The sequence below is a fragment of the Pteronotus mesoamericanus genome, unplaced genomic scaffold, assembly GCF_021234165.1.
Source record: "Pteronotus mesoamericanus isolate MK-2021 breed Mesoamerican mustached bat unplaced genomic scaffold, CSHL_Meso_final contig_265, whole genome shotgun sequence".
In the NCBI taxonomy this organism is placed as follows: Eukaryota; Metazoa; Chordata; class Mammalia; order Chiroptera; family Mormoopidae; genus Pteronotus; species Pteronotus mesoamericanus.
Genome location: NW_026555113.1, coordinates 567,133 through 592,732, shown reverse-complemented (window position 1 = coordinate 592,732; position 25,600 = coordinate 567,133). Strand labels below are relative to the sequence as shown.

At 56.6% G+C, this 25,600-nt stretch overlaps 1 protein-coding gene across 2 annotated transcripts in view; it reads right to left on the bottom strand.

Annotated features, from left to right (window-relative positions):
* Positions 1-25,600, bottom strand: part of DPP6 (dipeptidyl peptidase like 6) — a 484,609-nt gene that overhangs the window by 391,872 nt on the left and 67,137 nt on the right. The window contains exon 1 of one of the 2 annotated variants that reach the window (XM_054574777.1): positions 3,793-4,346. The exons of the other annotated variant lie outside the window; for it this stretch is intronic. Within the exon in view, the coding sequence (XP_054430752.1) occupies positions 3,793-4,035 (243 nt within the window). The 5' untranslated portion in view covers positions 4,036-4,346. Of the gene's footprint in view, positions 1-3,792; positions 4,347-25,600 lie in introns of those variants that run through there. 2 annotated transcript variants of the gene reach the window in all.

Below are 25,600 nucleotides of genomic sequence, written 5' to 3'. Positions count from 1 at the left end.
GGCGCCCAGCATGGGGGGCACCGCCCGCGGGGACCACGGCGGGCGGAGCTGGGGCGGCACTGCCCCTCAGGGAAGTTCCTCGCAGCCCTGGACGCGCCCCCGCCCCCGTCTGTCATGGGGTCATGAGGCCAAGCAGACAGTTGAACGTTGGGGCCTTTTTCTCATATACTAGGGAAACAATGGGAAGTTAAGTACGTCCAAACATTGCGAGCTGGGATGGGAAAACCGATGGGGCACAGAAGCGTATGCGTGGAGCCAAGCTACTTAAAAAAAAAAAATGAAGTTTATAAATCCCAAGAAGAAATGACCGGGATATTGACCCGTGAAAAATCAAGATGGAGAGACAGGAGACAGGCTGGCGGCGGCTGCTACGGTGCCGCAACCCCAGCCCCATCGGGCGACAGACAGCGCAGGGAGTGGGCCTCTGGCTCATCCTTGTTTGGGCCAATTTCGCTGTTTTAAAAGCCCGTTGTCATCGCCTCTGTATTGTTAGGAAGCTTTTGTCACTGAAATGAAGATGACAGGAACATGCTGACGCGGCCTCAAAAACACCACGGCCCCGGTCAGAGCCACGGCCCCCAACGTCCTTACGCGGACTGTAGAAACAGACACGGGGAGCTAATATAATATCATATGCCAGCTACATGTTAATTTTTTAAATTTATAAAATCAAACGCTCAAGAAAGAGGCACTGACGGAGGTCAAATGCTTAACCGGAGTCACAGTTCATTCTTCTTGAGGTGACTACATTCCAGTAAAAAGTCACTTCCAGCAACATTTCCTTTAAAGAGTCGCCTTCTTTTTAAACCCACAAATAGAAGTTTAAATCAAAACAGTTATTGATTCCCCAGAGGGGTTGCTCAAGTAATTGACTTTACATTCAAATAAATGTAAGATTGATGAGGTAACTCTGGAAGAGAAGGCGCTCTGGCTTTATTTCCATGTCAAAGTTAAACTTTACTTTCCTGCCCCAAACAGGCTCTTCTGTGGTGCTACGCTGGGGAGACAGAGGCGGGGCCGAGGGGGGTCTCTTACAGGTGTAGTTTGGGCAGATACGCAAGGTGCTGCTAGTTCATGACCTGCCAAGCAACCTCAGCATGCGGCTGCTTTGCTTGGACCTTGTGCAGTAGAGGTAGCAAAGCCACCAGCCTTCGGGCTGGGACCCTGCAAAAGATCTGCTAGAAATTGCTGCGTGGTGATGCAGCGCGTACTTCAGCACCTCGGACAGCCCCCGCCCCAGCCCAGGCTCCCAAACCGGCCAAGTCGGTGTCACAGACGGATGCACCTAGATCCGCGGAACAAAGGCAGTGCCCTCCCAATTAGTCAGGTTTCGAAGTGGGTGGCAGAAGAACAGACTGCACAGGATTCCGTAACCTTGACACGGGCCTGTATTAGAAAAGCGGTTTTTACAGCGGCCGTGTTTCTAACCAGTACCTCTTACCTCACACTACCTGCACTCTCTTCCTGGGCGGAAGTGGCTGCGTTACTGTGGGCACCTGTCTTTCGAGTGCCTTTTTAGCTGTAACGTTTCCAATTCTGAATAACTTGTATGAGAAAAGCATGTCAGGGTTTTAAAGAAACCGATGCTACATTTAGCCCCGAGACACTGGTTTAATCCAGACATCTTTACTATGTTTACATACATATATTTCATAGAGGCACTACACATACATACACTATGTTTAAAGCTACACCTCTCTTACACACACGCCCCTCTGTAACTTCTAAGAGAAACACACTCATGTCAGCACCTAATGAAATTAAGTCAGATGAGCTGTTCAGAGCCCCGTCTGCAGCCATAATTTGCAAATGTTAACTCTCCCATTTGTTCCTCTGTCTGACCCTTCTGTGTATCTGAGAATCCGCTGCAGACGAATGTCAAACTGAGACGCAGAAGTGTGTGCCCCAGGCGAAGATGCGCAGGAGAGAAACGGATGGGCGGGGACCATGCTAGGCAAAATTGGGGGCCTGTCACCTCGCCTTTCGCCTAGCGACACCTAGAGTCCGCCGAGGAGAAGCTGCACGCTGTGCCTGCTCCCAGCAGAACACAATGCCGCCGCCGCTCCAAGTCCGGTTTAAGGCAAAAAGTGCACCACCTCTGCCTGCATTGCAGCTCAATGGTCTCCCCCAAGGTTCTCAGTAGCCTTGCCCTCCAGAACCTTCCTCCAGCCCCAGGGAAACTCCTCCTCAGAGACTTGCAGCTCCTGGACCCAATGCCTGAAGAATCCCTGCATTTCCCTGGGAGCCTGACCTCCTGAAGGGAGGGCCTTGTCTCTCTCGGGGAGCAGTCCCCGCCACGAGGGATCCAAAAAGTAAATAAAAACATGAAACCCCAGGCCAGATCTCTCCAGGACGTGCACGTGTGTGCAGGTGTGTCTATGTGGGTGCACACAGGCACACGCCGCCTCTCCGTCTCCCACAAACTCAGGCCACCCCTCTGACGGTCCCCACAGCCTCTGTTCAGAAAACAAAACACAAACGACCAGGAACAACAACCGCCTGAGCATTTTTTCCCCCCTAGAACTGCTCCAGAAAAAGCAACCCCCGCAAACGCACACCTTGTATCGTACTAAACGAGGACCACCAAAAACCGAAGCAGGGTGACCCGTGCGGGGCGTGTTCGAGGACCACAGGCCCCTGCTCAGGGCAGGGACGTGCGCCGCCCTGCGAACGTCAGGGGGGACGGGCGGGCCTGTGTCCAGACGCAGCCCAGGAGGGACCTCCCCACAGGGACAGCACCCTGGGCCGTGCCACCGGCCCACTCCGCCGCGGGCCTGTCTGGGAGCTTGGCTGGGATTTTTCCTCTTCCCTTGGGAAGGAAAGGTCTCAAAAAAGACCAGTTCCCTCTCGCCGGGGCCCTCCCTGGCCGCGCCCCTGAAAGCAGGACTGGATGGCACCCGGCAGGGGCGCCCCCCTGGTGTCCCGTCTGAGTCCCCGGTTCCTAAGGCGATATGCAAATCCAACCTTGGAAGCCCGGGCTGCCTGCCCGGAGAAGCGTGGCCAACCTGCGCCCGAGAAGTTTTCAACCAACAGTCTCGGGGAGTGGCTGGTCGGAGGCCGGCAGGCACGGGAGAGTCAGGCAGGGCCGCGCCCGGGGCGACACTGCCTCGGCCCGCACAGGTGGCTGGGCCTCGGATGCCGGGGCTTTCATCGGTTTGTTGGGTTTTTTTTCATGAAAGAAAATCAGCCACGACCAGCAGGGGGGTGGGGGCGGAGGGCAAGCGCCTGGGAAAGCGAGAAGTGGAGGCAGGTGAGTGAGGGGACGGTGGGGGGGGGGGGACGGGACGGGGGGGGGGGGGGGGGGGACGGCGCAATGGGTAGATCCCAGTGACAAGTGGCAGGGGGGGAAGGCGAGCCTGGGACGCGGTCTTCCCCGAGTCTTCAAGCAGAAATGGACGGGAAAGCCAACTAACTTGTCGGCACAGCCGGACCGACTTCTCTGCTGGGGACCCACAGCCCCGCAGCGCGGCGAGCAACAGACGCCCACCCCCCGGGGACCCTCCGGCCAGGTCCACCCGTGGGGCGGCCGCACCGTGCGCCCACCAACGATGCTCTCTCTACAGCCACCAACTCCTGGCCGCGGCAGAGACCCGCTCCAGGACAGCAGCCACCGAGACCGCCGCTCAGGAGTGCCTTCGGGGGCGCTCCTCGGAGCACGGAGGGGGGAGGGGAGGAGGGGGAGGGCGGCCAAAGACCGTGAGACACGCAGGCGACCTCGTCCCTGTCTCCCTGAGCGCTCAGCCCCAAGCCCCCGCCCCGGCCCCCCCCCCGCCCCCACCAAGATGCTCTTACGTCCTCGTCGTCACAGTCGCTCCGCGCCTGATACTGGAACCGGGGTCGGCCACCCGCGCTCCCGCCGCCGCCGCCGCGCTCCCGGGACACCGCGGCCGCGGGCGCCTGGGCGCCCAGGGGCTTGGGCCCCGCACCGTCGTCCTCGGGCCCCTGGCCGCCCAGGAGGTGGCTCGCCTCCGGAGGCGCCGGGAAGGACCGCGAGGTGTTGATCTTGCCCGTGAACCTCTGGTACAGCGAAGCCATGGGTCCCCGCGCGCGCTCTCGCCGGCCGGCTGGCTGGCTGGCTGCTGGGCGGTTCGCTGCTCGGCGTTCTCCCTCTCGGAGCCCGCTCCCCACCCCCTCCGGGGAGAAGCAGAGCCGGCGAGTGAGGAGGAAGGCGCGCGGCTGCGGGCCACCGCTCCTCCGTGCGCCACTCTCAAGTCCCAGCCCAGCGACAGCCAGGCTCAGCCTCCTCCGCCCCCTCCCTGGCGCTCGGCGAGGCCCGGGTCTGGGGGCGTGTTCTCTTTCTCTTTCCTTTTCTGTTTTTTCAACTCCTCGCCACGGCCACGGAAAGCCTAATCAAAGCCACTGAAGGAAGACAAACACCGAACAAGATCCAGGGAGGGACATGCCTAGGCCCCACCACCTAGAGAGCAGCGAACCTCCAGGGCGCATCTCCGCGCTCCCGCCCGCCAGGCCCCCCGCGCGGCTCCTCCTCCCCACAGGGCCCGCCACCCGCCTGGTAATGGCGCCTGGGTGGCGGGGTCTGGCGGCGAGGACGGGCTGGCGGGCTCCCGGGTAGGGGGTTTGTGGGACGCGATGGGGCGGGGGTGTCTCGCAGGTCACAGGAGGCCGGCTGGGGTGGGGCAAGAGGTGGGTGCGCGCTGGGGGCTCTGCGCCCCGCCGAGAGGTGGCACCCCACGGCGCTGGGACGGAGCGCGTGAGGAGAGGTCCACGGTGGGGAGGGGTGGAGGGTCTCGGGGTGCAGGGCAGCACCCCCGGGCGCGCTTCCTCCCAGCGGAGCTGCGCTCCGCGTCCAGGCTTTGCATCCCTGGCAGCGGCAGCCTGGACTCCCTCCGGCGCGCGCCCCTCCTGCGTTTCTCCAGTTTTCCTTCCCAACTTGAGGCAGCGGCGGCCAGGACCCCTGGGACGCGCACAGGGGTGAGCGTGGACACACTGTAGGGCTGGGAGGGGAGGGGCTCGGGGCCGCGGCTTTCTGTCCGCGCTCCTTTCTCCCCAAACCAGGCTCCACGCCAAAAACACGCATTTCCCTTCATCCGGCCTCAAAAAGAAGGGGAAGGAAGGTCAGGGAAGGCTGGCGAGGGGGGGGGGGGGCTGCCGGAGCCTCCACAGCCACCAATTCGAGGCTCCGCCCCACACGGCCCCAATTTGTATCCATCACCCGCCCATCTTCCTTTTCAATAAACACATGCCGAGGCGGAAGCGCTGGGCTACGGGCAACTTTTCCAAAGCTTGCTCCGCCCCCGCCCCCGGCGAGGGGACGGGGTGGGTGGGCGGGGGTGGCGGCGAGAGGGGAGAAAGGACACAGAAGGGTGCCGGGTCAGGGTGCGCATTCCGGCTCTGCCTGCATTACAACGTGCTGCAGCGCCCCGGTGTGGAAGGACGCGGCCCGGCCTCGCGCTGGGCTTCCACTCCAGGACGCAGGCGCTGGGCGCCCTCCCTCCCTCCAGGCCGCGGGGTCCTCTCCTTCTAGACGCTCTGGCTCTGGGTGCTCTGGCTGCTCCTCCTCCCTGGGCGGCCCCTTCCCTCCCGTCTGCGCCCCTTCCCCTGGGAGGGCCTGTGCCACCCTGAGTGGCAGCCAGGACCAGGACCCCAAACTCCAGAGGAGGGACAGGTGGGAAACTGCCCCAGCAGACAGACCCTTTACTGCTCCCTCCGGGGGCAAGGTGGGCGCCTCACCTTCACCTCAGGGCGCTCGCTGCTCCCCGGAGGCTCTGGGATGACTTTCATTTAGGTTTACAGGAAACCGGGAAGGCCGCCCCTCAGCACGCCCTGCTGCAGGCTCGCAGCCTCGGCTCTGTCCGGTCCAAGGCCATCCTGGCACCGCTGCTGCCCTAGGGCCCCGCCTGGCCCTGACCTTCCCCTCCGCCTTCTGTCCCCTCGGCCTGGAGGAGGACCTGGCCGCCCTCAACAATCCCCCAGGACAGGACCCCTCGCCCGCACTCCCACGCCCTGGGCCCCGGGGGGCCGTTTTCTGTTTCCATGAAACTTCACGCCTCCGCACCCTGTCGGGTCCTCGGTGGTTTGCTTCACTGCGTGCAAAGTGCCATCTGAAGGGGTTTAAGACATTTTTCCTCTCGCGCAACTTAAAAACAAGGGGGCCTGTGTCCCCACCGCTGGGGAGGCCGAGGCCCGCTGGGGGCGAAAGCTCCCTTTGAACGCAGAGGGATGAGGGGGAACTGGAACAGCCGTCACATTTAGATAAACAGAACCGCTGGCTCTCCTGCCCATCCGCCACCCCCGCTGGGCTTCTGATCCCCAGAGGCCACCTTTCCTAATGGGGACTTGAAAGGACCATGCGCGCCGCCCAGTGGGGCTCTAGATCCTGACATTTCAGTAAGTGCAGACGCTGTGAGGGGCTCACTTAGGTAACACGTGTGAAACGGGCCGGTATGGGTCACACCGACGAAGCAGCGTTACATATGCTGGGCGTGCTACCACGTTGTGTACAACCGAGTAGCGTACTGCTGGGGAAGTAGTTCGCATATCACCATACTTTATAGATCGATGGGTGTCAGCAAGAACCCGTTAGGTGGGAGATAAAGGCGCAGGCACCCCTCACTCCGAAAAATTATATTCTCAAGTGAGCTTGTAAGTATTCAAAGGACAATTTGGTCAAAATTAAAATCCTCTCCCTACACCCCCGCCTGAGTTGGAGGCACAGCACTGTGATTTGTAGTGCGTGCTGTGCCCGATTTTGGCTACACCCAGGCCTGATGACAGGGCCACTGGCGGCTGTCGCCCACTCCCGGGGGGGCTGGGGAAAGGCTAGATTTTCGTGGGTGTGTGTGGGGGGGGGCGGTTAAGACTGATTTTTGGAGGGGCTTACGCTCAATCCATGTTCTGTTTCAGTGACAAGAAAGGAAGCCTTCAAAACAAAAAATTATTCAGGCAGTAAGTGAGCAATTTCTGTTTTAAAGTGTTTAGAAAAATGAGAAAACTCTAACGCTACACACAGTGGGAGGGAGAGCAGGGGTACCGATTTGTGGCGAGAAGCAAATCTGAAAGTGAAACGGGGGAAATTGAGGCGGGGGGGGGCGGGTCCACACAAGCAAGAGCCGCCCTCCAAGGCCCCGTGAAGGAAGCCAGTTACCAGCTAAAGGCCAAGGCCAAGCCGCGGCCCTCAGGGGCAGCCTGTTGGGGGGTGGGGGTGGGGCGGGAACTAACCGAGGCACAGCTGGGCTCGCTTCCCCCACCTGCCGCGTGGAGCACAGCTCCTCGGGATGGACGTGGCCCACCCGGTGCGCCCGTCCGCGCACGCTCGTCCGAATCGACCCTGAACTCCGGTTGCATGGGTTGCCGGGTGCCTTCAGTGGCACCGTCAGGACCCTGAAGTCCCCGATGCAAAAGAGTAAACCGGTTAACATGCTAGGACTAGGGATGTGAAGGAACTGCAGAGAATCGCAAGCCAGGGCACGTAAGGCGAAGGAGAGGCCATGAATTAGCCTGATGTCTTCAGTGACCTTTTGAGAACCCCATCCCCCCAGGTAGGGGAAAAGATACGTGGAAAAGCACGGAGACTCACCATGGGCGTTCAGTCCTGCTGTGGCAGGGCCGAAGAACTTGTCAATAACGCCCCCACACTCCCCCCCCCCGCCCCGCACACCCCTGCCTGCCTTTGAATATCCCCAAGACGCTCAGTTGAAGTGGATTTCTATTCCGCTTTTTGGGTAAGTGTGCAAAAGCATTTCTGAAAAATCGTTTCTGGATTGTTTCATATCAAGATTTTAATTCCTTCATACTAAAAATCAGGTCCACGGACCCGTATTCCTACCTAGTTTCATCGGATTGTTTCTACCTTGCAATTAAATAAACAAAGGCGTGGGTGTTTATTTTCCCAGGAATCAACTTGCAAAGCAAATACGATTAAGTCATTGGAATTGGGCAGATGCTGCAAAAGTCTGGAGGGTCCTTTTTTTTAAATGACAAGAAAGGCAACTTTTGGGTCTCCGTGCAAGCTAAGCACTGTGAAAATACCCAAAGCGCATGGGGGTTCAGCCTGGTTTTTATTAGCTAAGAGGTTTTCTTATTTCTGGGAGAGAGTTATATCCTGTAGTCCACTTCCCCGTCTCTTCGAGGGGAAGGAGGCGAGCAGAACACTGTTTCAGGTTTTTATTTGTTTCCCAGCAGTGAAAATGGCCAACGTAGGATACGCTCAGGGGAGGGACTCCTAAAACGTGGGGCATCAGGGCATCTTGTAGACGTTATCACCTTGAACGCATATAAATGGGAGAAATAAAACAAAACCCTGGGTGGCTTGAGAAAAGACAGTGCTAAATACGTGAATACCAAGCACATTCTCAACTCAACCCTCCCTCTACCTTTATGTCTGTCTCTCTTACAAAAAAAAAATTAGTTTTGCAAGATGACTGCCAACGAGGGTCTGGGTAGTCTGGCTTCTTTACAGACTTTACAACAGGAAATGCCCAGCCCAAGGGGGGGAAAATAAAAAGAATGTCCATTCTCGGCTTTTAAAAACCACAGCCTTCAAGTGTGAATGGAGTTCACTTTGAGCTTTCCAAATAGCTGCTGACAGATCGACATGTTTTCAAGGAAAACATTTATTTTTACCCAACCGAAAGGCTTCCTGTAAAATTAAGGAGGTTCCACTTGAATCCCCCAGAAGCCCTTTTCTCTGCATTCTGTACCGTTCCCGAGTGACTGGCGGGGTTTTGTGTGCAGTTCGAGACACACGGGCGGCTCAAGGTGCCAGCGCAGAGCGCGCGGGGTGATCAACACAAGTAAATCCAACGCCCACCGATGCAACCACGCGGCTGCCGTCTGCGTAGCGAAGATGCTATAGTCCTGGCCCGGTGCGGGCCTGTCCAAACCCCCCTCCCTGCCTTTGGGGATCGTGTCCTCCTCCTCCATGTCCCCCCTTGGACGCTGGACCACAGCCCTTCCCCTTCCTTTCCCTTCTTCCCCTTCCCTTCCTCGCCTTTCGTTCTTGTTTTTGCTCTGGATCGATGGCGGCACGCTGTGTATTTTTTGCCTCTAAAAATTCCTGGCCGCTCTCTGAATACTTACAAAGCCTTACGTTTTTAGGACCCACGTGGTGTCAGAAACTATGCAGATGAGCGCCCTACCTCCCCGACAGACACCAACCCGTGCCGTTTCAGATTTTCCGCTGCCGCAGCAACAGCATCTGCCTGTGATGTTTTCCAAGCGCTTTTCAGGTCTTTAGGGCACGAGAAACAGAAGAGTCTGTCGTTTCCTGTTTGTCTCCAGGGATCATTTGAACGTAACCAGGTCGTTATTGGAAATGTCCCAATTCTTACACCAAGCACAGTCGCTGAAACAGAAAGCGGGGCCCCGCTCTGCGGAGCCCCGGCGCTCCCGGGCCCCCTCCCCCCGCAACTGCTCACTTCCCAGAGTCCAGCGAGTTAAGTCCAATCTGCTTCCCTTCAAGGTTACCCTGACGTTAATGAGCCTCTGCAATTCAGTGCTTCCATCTCTTACCCCGCAGCGGTGACGGCTGCGTGCAGGCAAAAGGGAAAGCCTCTATCTGCTCTCGTGTGACCAGTGAGGAGCGTTTTGAAAAACCGAGGCTGGGTCTGCTGTAGGACTAAACGTAAAACAGGCTAGGCTGGTAGGTTGGACCCGCGCTGGGTTTTTTAAAAATGTTTGCATCCTGTCCCCAAAAGCGATTTTTACTTAGGGGTTTGCTTAAAAGCCAACAACGTGCCTGGCTGGCACGGTTCAGTGGACTGAGTGCCAGTCTGCAGACCAAAGAGTTGCCGGTTCGGTTCCCAGTCAGGGCACCGGCCTGGGTTGCGGGCCAGGTCCCCAGCAGGGGGCGTGTGAGAGGCAACCGCACATTGATACTTTTCTCCCTCTTTCTCCCTTCCCCTCTAAAAATAAATAAAATCTTTAAAAAAAAAAAAACAGAAACAGGGTCATGCAAAATGCTGATTCATTGAACTCTGCCATGTTCATTTATCCTCATTTGCCTGCCAATAGGAACAGTGACAGAAAGTAAAACTGAGTCCACCTACAGGGACTCCTGGTCTAAAGGGCGGAAGGGGGTCAGTGCTCCCCTAGGATGCAGGGCAGGACCCGAATTCAGGGCGGGCGGCTGAGTAACCCACCCGAGAGGGCAGTGCTGGCCAGCCAGACTTAGCAAAGAAGGTAACGCGAGCCCGGGGACTTAGCCTCCGGAGACACACGCTGGCTGGCTCCTGTGTCGGGTGGCAGGACACGAGGAAGGGAGCAGGGCGCCTTCTAGGTGGCAAGGCATGACCGCAAGCTGCCGGGGGAGTCAGGGCCAGAAGCCGCCTCTGCAGCAGGCCAGGGCGGGAGAAGGGCCACCTGCTTCCTGGACGTTCTGTCCAATACTGCTGTGTAAGTCGCTGAGTTTGAGCTGCTTTGTTAACAGAATACGCTTGTGCTGTTAGGTGACTACAACACAAGGCACATCCACCCACGAAAAAGAGTACAACTGCCCTGACCGGGGGGCGGGGTAGGGGACTCAGCGGCTTGGCGCGTCGTCCCAAACACCAGAGGATTGTGGGTTCAATCCCCAGTCAGGGCACATACGGGAGGCAACCGATCGATGTTTCTCGCTCACATTGATGTTTCTTTCTCTCTCCCCCCCTCCCTCTCTCTCTAAAATCAATAAGCGTATCCCTGGGTGAGGATTTTAAAAAATGGTACAGTCCATGTCAGTGCTGATTGTCAGCATTTCACTCACTTATTCAGGAGCCATGTGAAAGCCTACTATGTGCCAGTCACGGACTACGTGCTAGGGATGAAATGATGAGTAAACTGAACACAGTCCTCCCTTTCGTAGATTGTCGTCGGCACGTCTCCCAGGGAACCGACAGACTCTTCCAGTACCCGGCCAGACTGGCAACACCTTCCTTTTGTGAATAGGTGTACTTTTTTCAATTTCTTGTTCACTTTGGTGCGCCAACAGCCATGCTGGATCTACTAGGAAAGGACAGAAACCATTAGATCACTTTGCGACGCTCTGCCTTCTTACTGTAGGAGGGCTAAGGAGCCTCCTCAGTCCACTAACAGGGGCTCTCAGAGACCTGAGTCCGGGCCAGCAGGGTACGGATCGTGCAAGAATTTGCGAGAAATGAAATTTCGGGCCCTGCCCAAACCTACTGCCTCGGAAGGAACTCGGGGCTGGGGATTAGCAAGCCTGTATTGTCATAGGCCCACCAGGTGGCTTTGGGGGACACTCCAGTTTGAGGACCCACTGCCCAGGATAACACATGACAGAGCTTTCTCGAAGGGCATCCACGTCACCCCCAAGGCTCCAGAAACGTCGGCCCACCACGGGGGAATGGCTGAGCAACTGAAAGTATTTAGCAAGGAGCCTCCAGAGGGCTCCCGCTGCCTGAGCGTGCGCAAAGGCCGGTCCCCTGCATTTAAACAGAGGTCACGTTGGCCGTGCATTCAAAGCCAGAACCGAAGGGACAGCTGCTGGTCTTTGCAGGACACTTTCCAAATGCTGTTCTGCCCTTGAATAGAGACATTTAAGGCGCATCTCAGGAAGAAGGCAGTGGCCAAAGAGGAGTGACAAAGCCGACACCAAAGGCAAGGTCAAAGCTGAAACACCGTCCGATGGGGGCGGGGGACACCCCTTAGCGGGGTGCTCCCCGCTTCCTGCCAGGACGTGTGCGGCGGGCGGTGGACCCGCTCTGCAGAACGGCAAGGGGGAAAAAAAAAACAAAGGCCTCACTTTCAAAATTGATTTCATTTAAAAATCCTCATTGCTTTCTTAATGCAATAAAAAAATCCTTCTCATGAATTAAAAATCAATGAAGTTAATGAACACATTTAAGTTGAGAACTGACTTTTATGAACTTAATTTCCCCGAGTCCATGCCTTTAAGGCACATTAAAACGTTCATTATAAAATCCATTTCATTATTTTTTTCACCATCTCTTGAGATTTCCTCCAAATTTCCATGGGACGTCCCTACACATTTAGAGACGTGTGACCGCAGGTGGTCCAGCGGCTTTTCCTGAGCTTCACACACCTTCCGCGGGCCACGGCGCACCTTCAATACCGAGGGGTAGCTATCGATACACGCGCCGCAGGTCCTCACTAGGGAGGCTTCAGCCTCAGACCCGGGGAAGAAAATAAACACTGAGTCTGATGCTCTGCGACTTCACGCGGTCTCACGCCAACACGAGAGGTAGCAACGCAAAACCCTGAGTCACGCACCTGTGGGTTTGGCGATCCCGAGAGGCAGCAGGTTCTCGTTAATGAAAACATTACATTAGGGGCCATAATGCTGGAAGGAAGGCGCTGTTGGTTCACGCGGGTGAGTCCACCCACCGTGTGCGGTGACTGCCCACTCCACCCCCCCCCCCCGGTTCCCAAAAACATCCTTACAAAGGGAGAGGCAAGCTTCCCCACCTTGCTAATTGCATTGGAAATCCTTGTAATTTGGAACTCGAAGAACAAACTCCCCTAACAATTACTTATGTTTCTGTTTTGCTTGATGGGTAAACAGAAACTGTCCGTTGGCTAAGTAAATCCATTAGTCATAGGAGCCTGCAATTCCAAGAGCGCTTTTTTCTCACCCCCAGCACCAACAAAATTGACTCCCTGCTGCAGTCGGCTGCGGTGGGTCCCCCGCCACCGTTCCGCGGGATGCACGCTGAGTGCCTGCTGGGTCCCAGGACCTCGACCCTCCGTATTGCACCCCCAGGCACCGTCGTTTCATTTTTTATTACCCAACAATACCCAAATGGCAGCATTTATACAGAGCCCTTTCAATCTTCATGAAAACAGATGGATGGATCAATGTCCCCGAAGGACTTTGGAGGGTTTCTTAGCCAACCGACCGTAAAAGAGTCTGTATTTACACACCTGTCTTTCGGGGTCCCCGGCTTCTCTCTCAGGGCTCTGGTACCACGCAGAGCCCGAAGTTCAAGCCCAAACGAGGTACAAGTGGCTGACAGCGATCTAAATAAATTCTGAGGTTCCCAGTTGAGACAGTCAAACGCACAAGATAAATACCTTTCTTGAGTACTTCTTTTACTCGGAGGAAAACATCACATAATTACTCAGCCCAAATATACAATGAGATGGAACACGGAACTCCCGAACATGCCGAGATAAAGCCCAAGGCTTCATGTGAGGAACCCGCTTACACACCGCGGACCTGCGGGGCTTGACTCGTATGCCATGGGCACGTTCGTGGAAAAGTAGACACAGTTACCAGCCTAGCGTTTTATCCACTGATCACACCTGCACTTCAGTGTCTCCCAATCAGACACCGGGACGCCAGGCCTTGACCTTCGCCGAGTCCCAGGAAGGCAGCCTGCTTGGATTCACCCACATGGCGAACAACAGCCTCTCCGACAGAGGGCGCCTCCCTCGGCATCGCGGTGGTGACGGTGCACCCAGCCCTCCGTTTCTGTCTGTGACTACAGCGCAAGGGTGACTCTGGGCGTAGAGCCACAGGGAGGGAAACAGCGTGCGTGACCCCTGGCCTCTTCCTGGTCCCACTCTGTGCTGATCTTGAGGAAAAATAAAATCACTCTTACTAGGACGCCTGCAACTGCGGTCTGTCAACAGTCTCGGGGGGAAGAGGTTGGAGGAGCTCAGGCTGACGGGCCCTCACCTGTCCCCAGATTGTGTGACATTGATCTTCCCACTTCCCTAGACGGGAGAGGTCAGATCGGACTGCCCAAAGAGCGAGGGCGGTGTCCGCAAAGAGACCCCCTTACTGAGCGCTGATTCCAAAGCAGCTCCGGGTTTGGGCTGCCCTGCACGCACAGCAAAAATTCACTTAGCCACCGAATCAGGGCTCTGCAGAAAGCCAAGGCGTTTTTTTTGACGTTTGTTTGTTTCCCAGAGGAGATCCCGTGAAGCCTTCCTGTGTGCGTGGCCTCACGCGCACCCGGCACTGTCCCGGTGAGGGCCGCGGCCAGCCTTTCCTCAAGTCGCCCAAAAGCGACCCCCATCCCTTCTGTCCTAGGCGAAGCGAGGGCACCTGCTTGGCTGAAGACATAAAATGTTTTCTGGGCAGCCACTGGAACGTTTTTTCCCTCTCTGGTAACAAGAGAAGGGTAAGAGGAGGGACCCTTGTCCCTGCCCCCAGCAACGTCCCCACCCCGGCTCTCTTGTCTCGCTCGGGACACAGGCGTGAGTGGATTGGACAGCCCCGAGATGCCGTGGCCACGTGTTGCCACGGAGGAATGATCGGGCCGGTGTGACTGCAAACCCACAGCATGGGCAGCGGGGCGGAGCCGCCAAACTGAAACCAGGGCCCTCCCCCCCCCCACCCCGAGACGGAAACCCCGCAGCCGTCGGGAACTGGCACAAAGCCACAACTGTCCCTAGCCAACACCACTGGCCCCTGGCTCCGCCGCTGGTGGCTTCCTGCGCAAGGACAACTATGCGCAAAGCATCCGTTCTACCAGCAGCAATGGGAGGATGTCCTGCCAGCCTCACCCACGGCGCTGCCATCTGGAGAGGTCCCAGCAATGTGTTATTGGGGGGAAACCGAACTTCCTACACATCCCACTCCTTCAGAGAGCGGAGGAGGTGGCCTCCTCTGGGCAGTAATCCACGAGACGCGCCAGCGAGCGCCCCCCACACCCCGACTCTGTCTGCTGTGGTCTGTGGCTCGGGGGCAGCACCCCTCTGTCCGTGGAGCTCGCGGGGACTTTCCCACTCTCCCCCGCTGCAGGCCTGGAGGGTGGGCACCACTCCAGCCTCCGCGGCCTCCCAGGTCCGTGAGGGAGGCAACCTGTCCTGGGAGAGACTCTCCACGCAGAGATGGCAGAGCCGCAGAGAAGGAGCGTGTGTGTCCCCAGCGGGACGGGGTGCGGAGCAGAGGATCACTGCTTCGCCAAATTAAAAAATAAAACTCTCAGGTTCAGCAGCACCTCCAACGCAAAGGGCTTTCAAATACGCACCCTCAGTGCCCCAAACAGGCTCCTGAGGAGCGCACCCCGACCCGGTGTCAGGAGAGCCGGTCAGGGCGCATCTACCAAGGCCGTTGCAAGCCAGGCGGGGAGGGGACGGGACACAAAACCTGGAGCGCCCAGGAGGAGCAGCGCCGGGCTGCGCAGCGGCAGGTGGGCCGGGCATGCAGCCGGGGCACCGGGAATCCGCGTGAGGATTAGAGACACAGACTATCAGGCCGGCTCTAACAAGCCCAGAGGACCTGGCACCCGGAACACCTGGGAAGAAGTTCGAGCCGGCAGAGGCTCGGGTGGTTAGAACAGCGTCCCCTATACGCCAAGCTGTGGGTTCAACCCCCCAGTCAGGGCACAAACAAGAATCAACCACGGAGCCCTGGCTGGTGTGGCTCAGTGGAGTGAGTGCCAGCCTGTGAACCAAAGGGTCGCCAGTTTGATTCCCAGTCAGGGCACAGGCCTGGGTTGTAAGCCAGGTCCCCAGTAGGGGGCGCATAAGAGGCAACCACACATGGATGTTTCACTCCCTCTTTCTCCCTCCCTCCCCCCTCTCTAAAAATAAATAAAATCTTAAAAAAAAAGAATCAACCAATGAATTCATCGATAAGAGGAATGACCAATCGCTGTTTCTCTCTTAAATCAATAAATAAAAGAAACATTTTAATTTACTATTGGGAAGAAACTTATTTTCAGCACAAGTATATATGCCTCCATTGTTTCACAGAATAAAATGTCACTTGGGACTTCAATAGGCCTTGGAGACTTAGCTCAGCTTGCAAAGGGGGCGCTCCCTAGAGGTTGCCTGCCTGTGAACGTCGCTCCCGGTTTGCCTGCCCCGTTTACCAAAGGCAGGGCCGCAGGGCGGCGGGCGGTGTGCAGAGAGCCTGGGGGAAAGCTAGAGACAGCCGGCCTCTCTCCAGGGGTCCCCTTCACCTTGCAGCCTGCGGTGACTGTGGATCGGCCTCACTGCTTCTTCCCTGCGCCCCAGCTCGGCACCGACAGCAGCCCCGTGAGCGCATTCCCATCCTTTCAAACAACCTGGCAGACCCTCTTCCTTGCCAGCTCTGTTTCTGACAACCGTCAATGAGCTCACCCCCGGCTACGAACAGAAAAGCAAGGAAACAGAAAACAAAGCCAAGCCGAGCCCCGGGGCCCCCGGCAGGAGAGCTGCCGGGAGCCGGTCGGCCGCTGGGGGGCGCTGTGGGAGCGCCGAAATGCCGGCGGCCCCGCGGGCAGCGGAGCACAGCCCTGCGCGGGGACCCGCCCCGGCTGCGCGCGGGGGCGGGGCGCGGGAGGGGCGCAAAGCCCAGGCGGCTGTTGGAAGGCGCTTGTCTCCTATGAAAAGGAGGACGGCCGCATCCTAAGTGGTTGAAGCGCTCCCAGGATTAGTAACGCCATGTCGGTAAATGAGCCCTAACCCTGCCTTCTCGTTTATTAAAGGCAGACGTTCCCGAGGGGCTGGGGCAGGGGCTGGGGCTGGGGCTGGGGGCACAAGAGGCCACGTTTCCGTGCACCGCGGAGGACGGGCGCATCCTACAGGTGGCTCCCGTGCCAGGAGTTCGGTGGCTCAGAAGGGCCGGCGAGTGGCGCGCCTTCGGTCCTCAGTGGCTGGCGCTCGGGACCGGCCTTAATAGAAGGGGGCCCAGCCAGGGAGCTCCCCGCACCCGGTGATGCAGGTGATGAGCAAGGGCACTTGGCTGCGCAGGCCTATTCCATGGAGACTTCTTCCTCCTCCTCCTCTTCCTCCCCTCCTCCTCCTCTTCCTCCCCTTTTCCACCTGTTCTACCTCCTCTTCCTCTCCTCCTCTTCCTCTTCCTCTCTTCCTCCTCCTCCTTTTACGATGCAAAACATTCGGAGAGGAGAGGCTGTGCCCTGTTAGCTGGCACCCTTTCCCAAGAAACAAAAAACAAATTTACAGCCCTGGAGAGCAGCCTGCTGGCGGCCGTGCCTGTACACGTCTTCCTGGAGAACGTGAATTGGATGCCCTTGGAAAAGCTCTTTGTTAATTTGGAGAAACAAGCGTCACAATTTATTTTCCATCCTATTTTAAAACAAGCATGTGTTTCTCTGCACAGGCGATGGGCTCGGGAAGCCAGGACATCAGTACATCCGTGGGCACCTCCAAGGGAACTGAGCTGACTTGTACTCTTTTGATCCAGGAAGTGTTTGTTAATGAATTACGATGGTATGTTTTTCATGCATTCTCTTGTTCCATCGCTGTACGAGCCCTGTGGTGTGGGTATTCCAGAGCTGGTGTGCCAGCCTGGATCTGAGGGCCGCTTTATCCGGAACAGGCTCACGGGCCTCCCATGCACTTACTGCTGTTGACGAGTCACGCACCTGAAGCACGAAGTTGTGGAACTGAGCTGCCTTTCTTCAGAGCGCAGCTCCAAAGCCACTCCCTCCCAGAGGCCTCCCACGATTCTGCAGAAGTCACTACCAGCCTTGCCGAGCCCTCCGAGCCTCTGTCCGTGCCTGCTGTGTAAAACCCACAGCTCTCTCCCCGATGTAGCCATTCATCGATTCCTGTGCCGCCCAGGACGGGGCATTCGCGATGGCGGGTCCCGTCTCACTTAGTGCCCCAGGAGAAGCTCCTGCACAGAGCGGCGCGCATCTGATGCAGGTCCCTGCAAGGAGCTCTCTGGCGTGCAGAACAGCTGTCCGCACTGGAAGGAAACTCATGTCAGCCATTCTGATCAGCCGTCCGTCCTCACGGAGGTGTCCCCTGGCAGACGCTGTGGGAGGGGCTCAAATTCCAACATCAGAAAAGGGAGACCCAAACAATGGCCAGACATTTGCAAGGATAACTTAGTGACTGTCCTTGGCCGCTTTCTTGACTTCAAGTCCCTTGGTCTTGGCCTTGCATGAGTTGATACTGGATGTAAGAATGGAGTCATCATTTATACGTCTGAGTGACGGATGTCACACTCCAAAACGGGCTGTAGCGTAACGTGAGTCCAAAACAGGACCAAAGAGAAGAGCTGATCTCAACAGCCACGTCGGTACACACAGAGGAGAGAGGAGGGAGAGGAGGAGGAGGAGACGGAGGAAGGGACAGTTACCCATTTGCTTCAGGGACCAGAGCTGGAGCGAACCATGGCACAGGAGGATGTGCACCAAGGCGCGGCCTGGGTCTGCAGCAGCGAGTGGGGTCCGGGGTCCACGTCCTGTCTGCGCGACCTCACACGGGCCTCACGTCGTCCTGAGATTCCGGATGTCTCAGCTATACCCTCGGAAGGCTGGAACACTGGGGCGCTTGAGACGCTCCTCTACCATAAGCTTTGGAAATTATACCACGAGCAACGGGAACACCCTTGCTACCCTGAAAGAATCTGGCCAGATGCATTTCTGCCTTCTGGTAAAAATTGAGGCGGCACGTTTCTGGGAAGGAGCAAATACAGCCTGACCACGGTATGGCTTGCCAATGACGGAGGAAAAGCTGGGTTTCTCAGCTGGCTCCACAGTTAAGATGCCACCATGGGATTCAACCGCAGACACTATTACTAGAGCTGTGGAGTCCACATCATTCACAGTAACCATCTCAGTGAACTTGCCCCCAATTTCACCACGGTAGACATACACTGTCTGTAGAAATTATTCTGCTTGGAGCCTATAACTGAACTCCAATTAATCAACTACATTCAAATCGCAAAAGGGATTAGAAACCATGCCACACTAGAATGAATTGAAGAGACAGCCATTTGTCATAAACATTGCTTGTTTTGTTTGCATAGGAATGGGCATCAAGTAAAAAGAGGCATTTGGTATGAATGTGTCGGATATACATCGGGGTACTGTCGGTTTTCAAGAAAGAACTAGGCTCGTTGAAGGGGCTCTTACTTTTCTAGAAAATTAATCAACCAAGGAATATGGGCAACTGCTGGCTAGCGTATGGAATCATTCAAGGAGACAAATACAACCTCTCCAAAGACACACGAAGGTGAAGGGACTGTAGAGGCAAGATTGCCTCTTCGTGGGGAAGATGCAGAGCCTCGTGGGACATCCTGGGGCACTGTGGTCAACATAAAGAGTGATCACGTCTCACCCAGGTCATGAGGCCACCAGAGACAGGTGTCCCACCTCCTAGTGAATTTAAACAGGAACGCTGATGCTGGAAGAGGCCTTAGAGATTACTTGGTTTGACCTTCTTCATCTGGAAATGGGGAGACAGCTGAGGATGCAAGAGGTGTCTTTTACGGAGTCGGATCCCAGTGCAGAAGGACCCGAAAAAGGGGGGAAAAAGAATGGAAGAAAGACACAGAGAGAAAAAAAAATATTTTCCTTTTTTTCCTTAACTACAGATGTGTGCACATTCTAGGGACAAAGCAGAAGAAACACAAGTATATATGTATTGATTTCAAAAGATACTTAAATGAGTGCCTAGCATACGAAAGAGGAGTTAACATTGCACACTCTAAAGTCTTTGGGCCAGAATGTCTGGGTTCAGACTCCATCCCTCGAGGTCTCTGGGCAGAAGATGTGTTGACTTTGTGAGATAACCCAGCTAAATCACTTCCTATATAGGAGCTTGACTGAGTCATCTGTGAGGAGCACTCTTACCGGTTCGCTGGGGAAGGCCTCAGAGACACGGGGGTGTAGAGGACGAGAGAGAGGGAAATCGGTTCACGTGACAGAGCCACCACTAATTTTAGAGAGGACAGGGGTCAAGTTGGAAGAGAAAAGAGGTTGAGGCCCTAACATTTAGAGAAAGTAAGGAAAATGCCTCTTTAGCGCAGAGATTCCAGGCTGCTCTTTGTCTCGTTAGGCGTAAATGAGACATGAAACAAAGCCCTGTGACTACTTGGTAAACTTGTGTTTCTTTTCTCAGAGCTGATATTTAAATGTATAAAATAACACACATCAGATTACAAAGAAAACCAGTCTTCTGAAAAAGTTCTAAAAATATACAAAATACAAATCTATACTGGCTCATTAGTGATTCATGATATAATACATTTAAAACACAGGTTAAACAATTTCATTTATTGATTTGACAGAGAGAGAGGGAGAAAGGTCGATTTGTTATTCCATTTATTTGTGTATTCATTGGTTGATTCTTTTTTATTCCTCACCCAAGGATATATATTTATTGACTTTAGAGAGATGGAGAGATGGCGGGGGAAGGGAGAGAGAAACATTGATCGGACACCTCCCGTGTGCACCTACCCCGGGGACTGAACCTGCAACCTTGGCACCCTGGGATGACATTCTAACCAAGGCGTACATTTTTGTTTTTAAAGATATACGAGCATAATGGCTGTTTTGGGGTAGATAAACTAGTAACAATTAATTGTGGGGTTGTCTTTGACAAGGAACCGCCCATCGAGCTGGACAGCTGATTCTGACTGGTTTGATAATGAGAAGAATGGAACTCCTGTTTTGCCAAAATACATGGTAATAAACAGAACGAAGTTTCCATAACTCCATAAGGAAAAGATATCCTGGTCTCAAGGAACACGAGATTCTCCAAAGGCTTTGAATTAAACTGCACTCGCAAGAGCCTGTCACTTGAGTTTGTGGTTGAGCAACTGCAGCGACAGGCTCTGCTGCCTGAGCTTCTGTGACAGTCCCCAAGGCTGTGGAGCAGGCAGGACCCAAAAGAACTAGATTTTGAATTCACGGCGACAGCGCCGAGGCATCTTCAGCTGTCGCTGTGGTATGAAAACATCTGTGATGTCTACTGATCACAGGTGCTGTCAACACTGTGGGTTTTCCACAGACATCCTGAGGGAACCTATGTCTCTCTCAGACGATGGTACCAGTAATGACGACCTTTGTCCCTTCCACTCCTGCGATCCCACGTGAAGGAATCTGGCTTCAAAGCCCAAGGTGAGGGCAGAGCTGAGCCTAAAGTACAGAGGAGCATTCCCTGGAATGAGGGAGACGCAGAAACCAGAGGAGCAGAGAAGCCTGGTCCTCGGGGTTCAGCTTTTCTGGTTAAAAATCGTTTCTTTAAAAACCTATTTGAGGGAATTGGAAGAAGGGGGTGCAAATGTCCGAACGTCAGTTCTGAGGTACATAAGTACTGGGATGTCACGCACAACATGGTGACCGCGTTAAACTGCCATGTGGGATTCGGGAGAGTCACTGGGAGAGTGGGACCTGGGAGCTCCCATCACAAGAAAATAAACACCTTCTCTTTTTGTGTCTGTGCCCAGTGATGAGCACTAAGCGTGCAGGGCAGTCATTTCACGGTACCCCTGCGTCTAATCATGACGCCGGGCACCTTACTCATATGCAGTGCCGTGTGTCAGGGATGTCGCAACACAGCTGCTGAAGAGGAATTGAAAAAACACTTCAGGGGATGAGACCCAGCACACACCTTGTCACTGTGCTCCCCGTCGGGGGAGAAAGGACCGGAGGGAGAACCGCCAGCAGCAGGAGCATTGTGAGGGATGTGAGGTGCTGGAGGGCGGAGCCGGGGAAGCCGCCGAGCGACAGCCCCAGCCCCGGGGCTCAGCGGGGGGCCTGAGTGCAGATGTTTGTCCATAAATGTCTCCGAGACACTCCGGCCCTCTGAAACAGCTTGCAGCTGGCAAGCTGGAAACAGAAGAGAAACTTGGAAACAGATTGGGCTGTGAGTGGCTGTCACCCGGGACTAGAGGGACAGCGGCTGAGGCTGGCGAGGAACACCCTGACACTCAGGGACAGCTGTGTCCTGAGAGGAGACTGAGGAAGGAGCTTGGCACCTCGCAAGACGGAGCCTCGGGGTGCAGGGCGCACAGGGGACAAGGTGCCAGCCCGACCAGTGAGCTATCAGAGACATGGCTTTTGTAACCTGCCAGCCGGGGAAGCATCGCTCGGCCAACTGGCACCGCCCCGAAGCCTTGCTCTGTGTGTCCCTGAGCGCAGAAAGCTGCTGTGGTCCTAGCAGGGACCCCGGGCACCAGCCTCACGGCCGAAGAGCCAGGGCCGGCTCCCTGGCCACAGCTGGACACGCCTGCAGCCCCACCGAGGGCCCCCACCCACGCCTGCGAGGCTCCGTACATGCGGCGGGAGCAAAAGCCGCAGCCTCCGCCGGCCCGGTGGGTGAGGCTGGGGAGACGCCCGCAGCTTCCCGAAAAACACGGCTCAGAGGCAGACACAGCTGGGCCGCGCCTGCCGGCTTCAGTTTCGACGCCGGCAACCTTGCACCGGCCCGCACCGGCCACAGGAGAAACGGGCTTGACGTCAAAGGAAACCCGCGTGCCCCTGGCTCCAGACTGATTCCGGAACTCAGGCAGAAAATCGCTACGTGGAAGTTTTCCAGAGAGAAATTCCCCAGGTCCCCATGGGTGCCCCCGGGACCCCTGCGTACTCCCCAGGGCGCACGCCAGGCCTCGGGACCGGGGGGGACTGGGGAACAGAGGCGGGGGTGGGCATGCATGTGCGCCCACGTGTGGGGCGTACGTGTGCAGCTTCCGGGCCCAGGGCAAGGCCTGCCCTGAGGATCCTCTAAAGGAAAGTGAGAGCCTGTGGGGCAGACTCTGACCGTTCGTTCTCCCACGGCGGAGACCAGGGAAAGCAGTATGGGCACGCGCATGTGTGTGCACACCCACGTTCAGGCTCCAGGCAGCGAGGGCTTTCACGTGCACCTCACAGAGCAGAGCACATGGAGCTACGCGGAGCCGGAGCGATCCGTGCCGAGGCCTGGCTGTGGCCCCACCGCACCCACCCCCACTCAGGAGTGAAGTGGCTCACGGGACATGCCGTGACCTTGTGGAGATGCCGAAGTTGATGCACGGAGACGTCCAGCAACGGAAACACCCACCTCCGGGTTTGTCTGGGGCGCTGTGCTTAACACCCTATCGGGAGCTTCTCACTCAACACGCTGAGAGAAGCAGCAAGCGCACAGTGGACAGAGGGGCAGCCGTGGGCATGTGGGGGGCGGACGCTGCCCAGCGAGCCCCTGGGCACAGGCAGGGAGGCCCCACGGCCACCGCGTTGTGGCTTGCACAGCCCGTCCCGTTCGATGAAACCCACAGCGGCCGCCCGCTGAGAGAAAGGGACAGAATGAAGCAGACAGGGGACCTTGTGCCTGGGGTCCGGGTCCAGGGCGGCCGGTGGGAGGAAAGTTCTGGGCTGTGCTGTCAGTTCAAGAGACGCAGGAAAATCTCCCAGAGCTTGTAAGAGAAGGGGGCTGAGACAGGGAGCTCCTGTGGCGGGGATGGAGAGGAACGTATCGCGGTGGTAAGACAACGATGGGAAAAGCCAGGTGCCCGGGGCGGGTGTGCACCGGCGGGAGAGGCGGTAGCGGAGACGGGACTCCGGGTGTCTCCGTTTGCGGGGGACCAGGCAGAGGCTCAGTGCACGGGGCGGGGAGGGAGCGCGGGCGGACGGCGGCGGGCGGTCGGGGCAGGTGGGGGCCTCCCGGGAGGGGAGGGAGAGGCAGAGAGTGGAGGAACAGAGAAGGGGACAAGTCAGACTTCACAGGCAGCCCTCAAAGGGTTCAAATGCTACAGAACAGGGGACATCACAACCTAATCAGAAATGCAGCGTGAAATGGCACAAAATGCCACCAAGAAGTGTCGTCCCCAGCGTCTAAGGGAGAGAGGGACCCGGTTTAATCTCTGAGCGAGAGGCAGAGCGGGAGAGGAAGGAGGCGTTGCGCGCGCGGGCGTAAGGGTCCTCGGACTGAGAGTCCCGGAGCTTCAGAGAGAAAACCCTGTCCGCCTGGGCGGGGCTTCTGGTTAATAAGTGCAACCAGGCGGGAGCGTCCTCAAGCGGAAAGGCTGGAGGTTGGAAGGGTGAAAAGCTGTGTCTAAAATCCTTCTCCTCTGAAGGCATGATGGGAAAAAATCACTCAAAAGCCCAGCCTTTTCAGTAAGAAGAGGGGTGTGGAAAAAAGAAATTTAATTCGGTTTCAGGGGAAGATGAAAGGTTGAGAATACATAAAAAGGGACCTCTGAGACCAAATATTTAGATTTTTGGCCTATAAGAAGGGAGGGTCAAGAGGCGCTGATTGAGATGTGAGGGCGGGAAGCAGGCCAGCGGAGTCGGAGAGACTTATTAGGGTCAGGACAGACCGGAGAGTGGGCCATCGGGGGCGGGGGGCTGCCTTTCCTCCCCCCAGATGCTGAGCCGCCCAGACCCGAGCGAAACCCGGGGAACTTCGCGCGGCGGTGGAAGGGAAGAAGGCCGCTGCTGCCGCAGGGAGACGTGGCAGGTCCAGCGCAAAGGGTGGAGCCGGAGCCTCGAAGAGCAGCGTGGACCGCCCGAGCAGGAGGGTCCCCGGGAGACTGAGGGGCCATGGCGTCTGCCTCAGGACTCCCGCCCCCACGCACGCCTTCCCTGTATTTTTTTAATGCAAATGCATTTTATGTTTATAGTGAGTTAATTCTGAAGACAACCAATGTAATTTTTTTTTTGCTTTCAACTTCATTCATTCATTCACTCATTCTCTATTTTTATCGTTGACACTAGTAGCGGTGCCGCCACGTCGCCCCGTTACCCGCCCCCCCTCCCCGCCCCTCCGGCCGTCACCTGCCCGGGTGCCTGGGGCTGGGAGTCGTGCCCTACGGCCTTTGGCTGAGCCCCACCCCCGCCCCGCTCCGCCCCGCTGCGCGGCTGTCAGTCTGTCCTGTGTCCAGGCCTCTGTTTCTCTCTCGTGCGTCAGTTTATTCCGTTCATTAGACCCCACCTATGAATGAGACCGTGTGGCGTTTGTCTTTCTCGGGCTGCCTCGTTGGTTCAAACTCCTGCTGACTCTGGGTGACCACGGAGGGCTGGGTGACCGGCTTGGCTCTTCCTCCTTCTCTCCCCGCCACCCCTCTCCGCCGGGACCTTCCCCTGAGGACCCGCGGCGGTCAGAGCGCGGAAGACGGGGCGCGCCGTCTGTTCCCAGGCGACGCCTCGTTTAAGGAAGGCTGTGACGCCTCGTAAAGCCTGCGGCCACCAGGCAAGCGGACGCTACGTGCAGGTGTTCACAGCAAGTAAACGTGCTGCCGACACCCAGGCACTGACGCCGCTTAGTACGAGTTCTCAAAGCCCGTCCCGGCCCCCTGGCGGGAACTGAGTGAGCAGCGTGGGGACGATGATGAGGACGAAGATGCCGAATCACTTTTCTGTTTTTCAAAAGTCATCACGCTGTGTTCAATTCCCTCCAGAACCCCCTCGCGGTAATTAAATGTCAAAGCTTTCGGTACGCGTCTCTTGTATTATTTTCCCCCCCAAAACCAGAACAGACAACTGCCGGCACCGGGTGGACTTTCTTCTCATGCCCTGAACTAGAATTTTATATTGATTTGAACTCATGTGGACGCAGAAGAGATGTCGCATTGGTTCACCACACACCGTAATTAAAAACATTTTCAAACGAAATATCACCGAGGTCATTACTTAATAGAATGAGGAGAGCCCCCGGAAGGACCTCAGCCGCGCTCAACTGCCCTTGGGGAGAACGTTCCTAAGCGGCCCTGTTATTGTGCGCTGGGTCCCTGTCCCCTGTTCCCTTGACAGAGACGGAGACGGGATGACAGCCACTCAATGACATTTAGAGAGGTAGGTCATGTCCAGGAATCAAGCCATCACAAACGGAGAGAGAGCGGCACCTTGCCACCACGTCCCCAAAAGCGCTGGTCAATGTTAGTGAGAGGCAACACTTTCTCTGTCCTCCTGCCCCGCCCCCCAAACTCTCCCTCGTGGTGCCCCCACCCCCGACTACCCGGCACCTTCTCCGCTCTCCTCTCCCCAGTCCGACAGACACACCGTCGAGGCCTTTT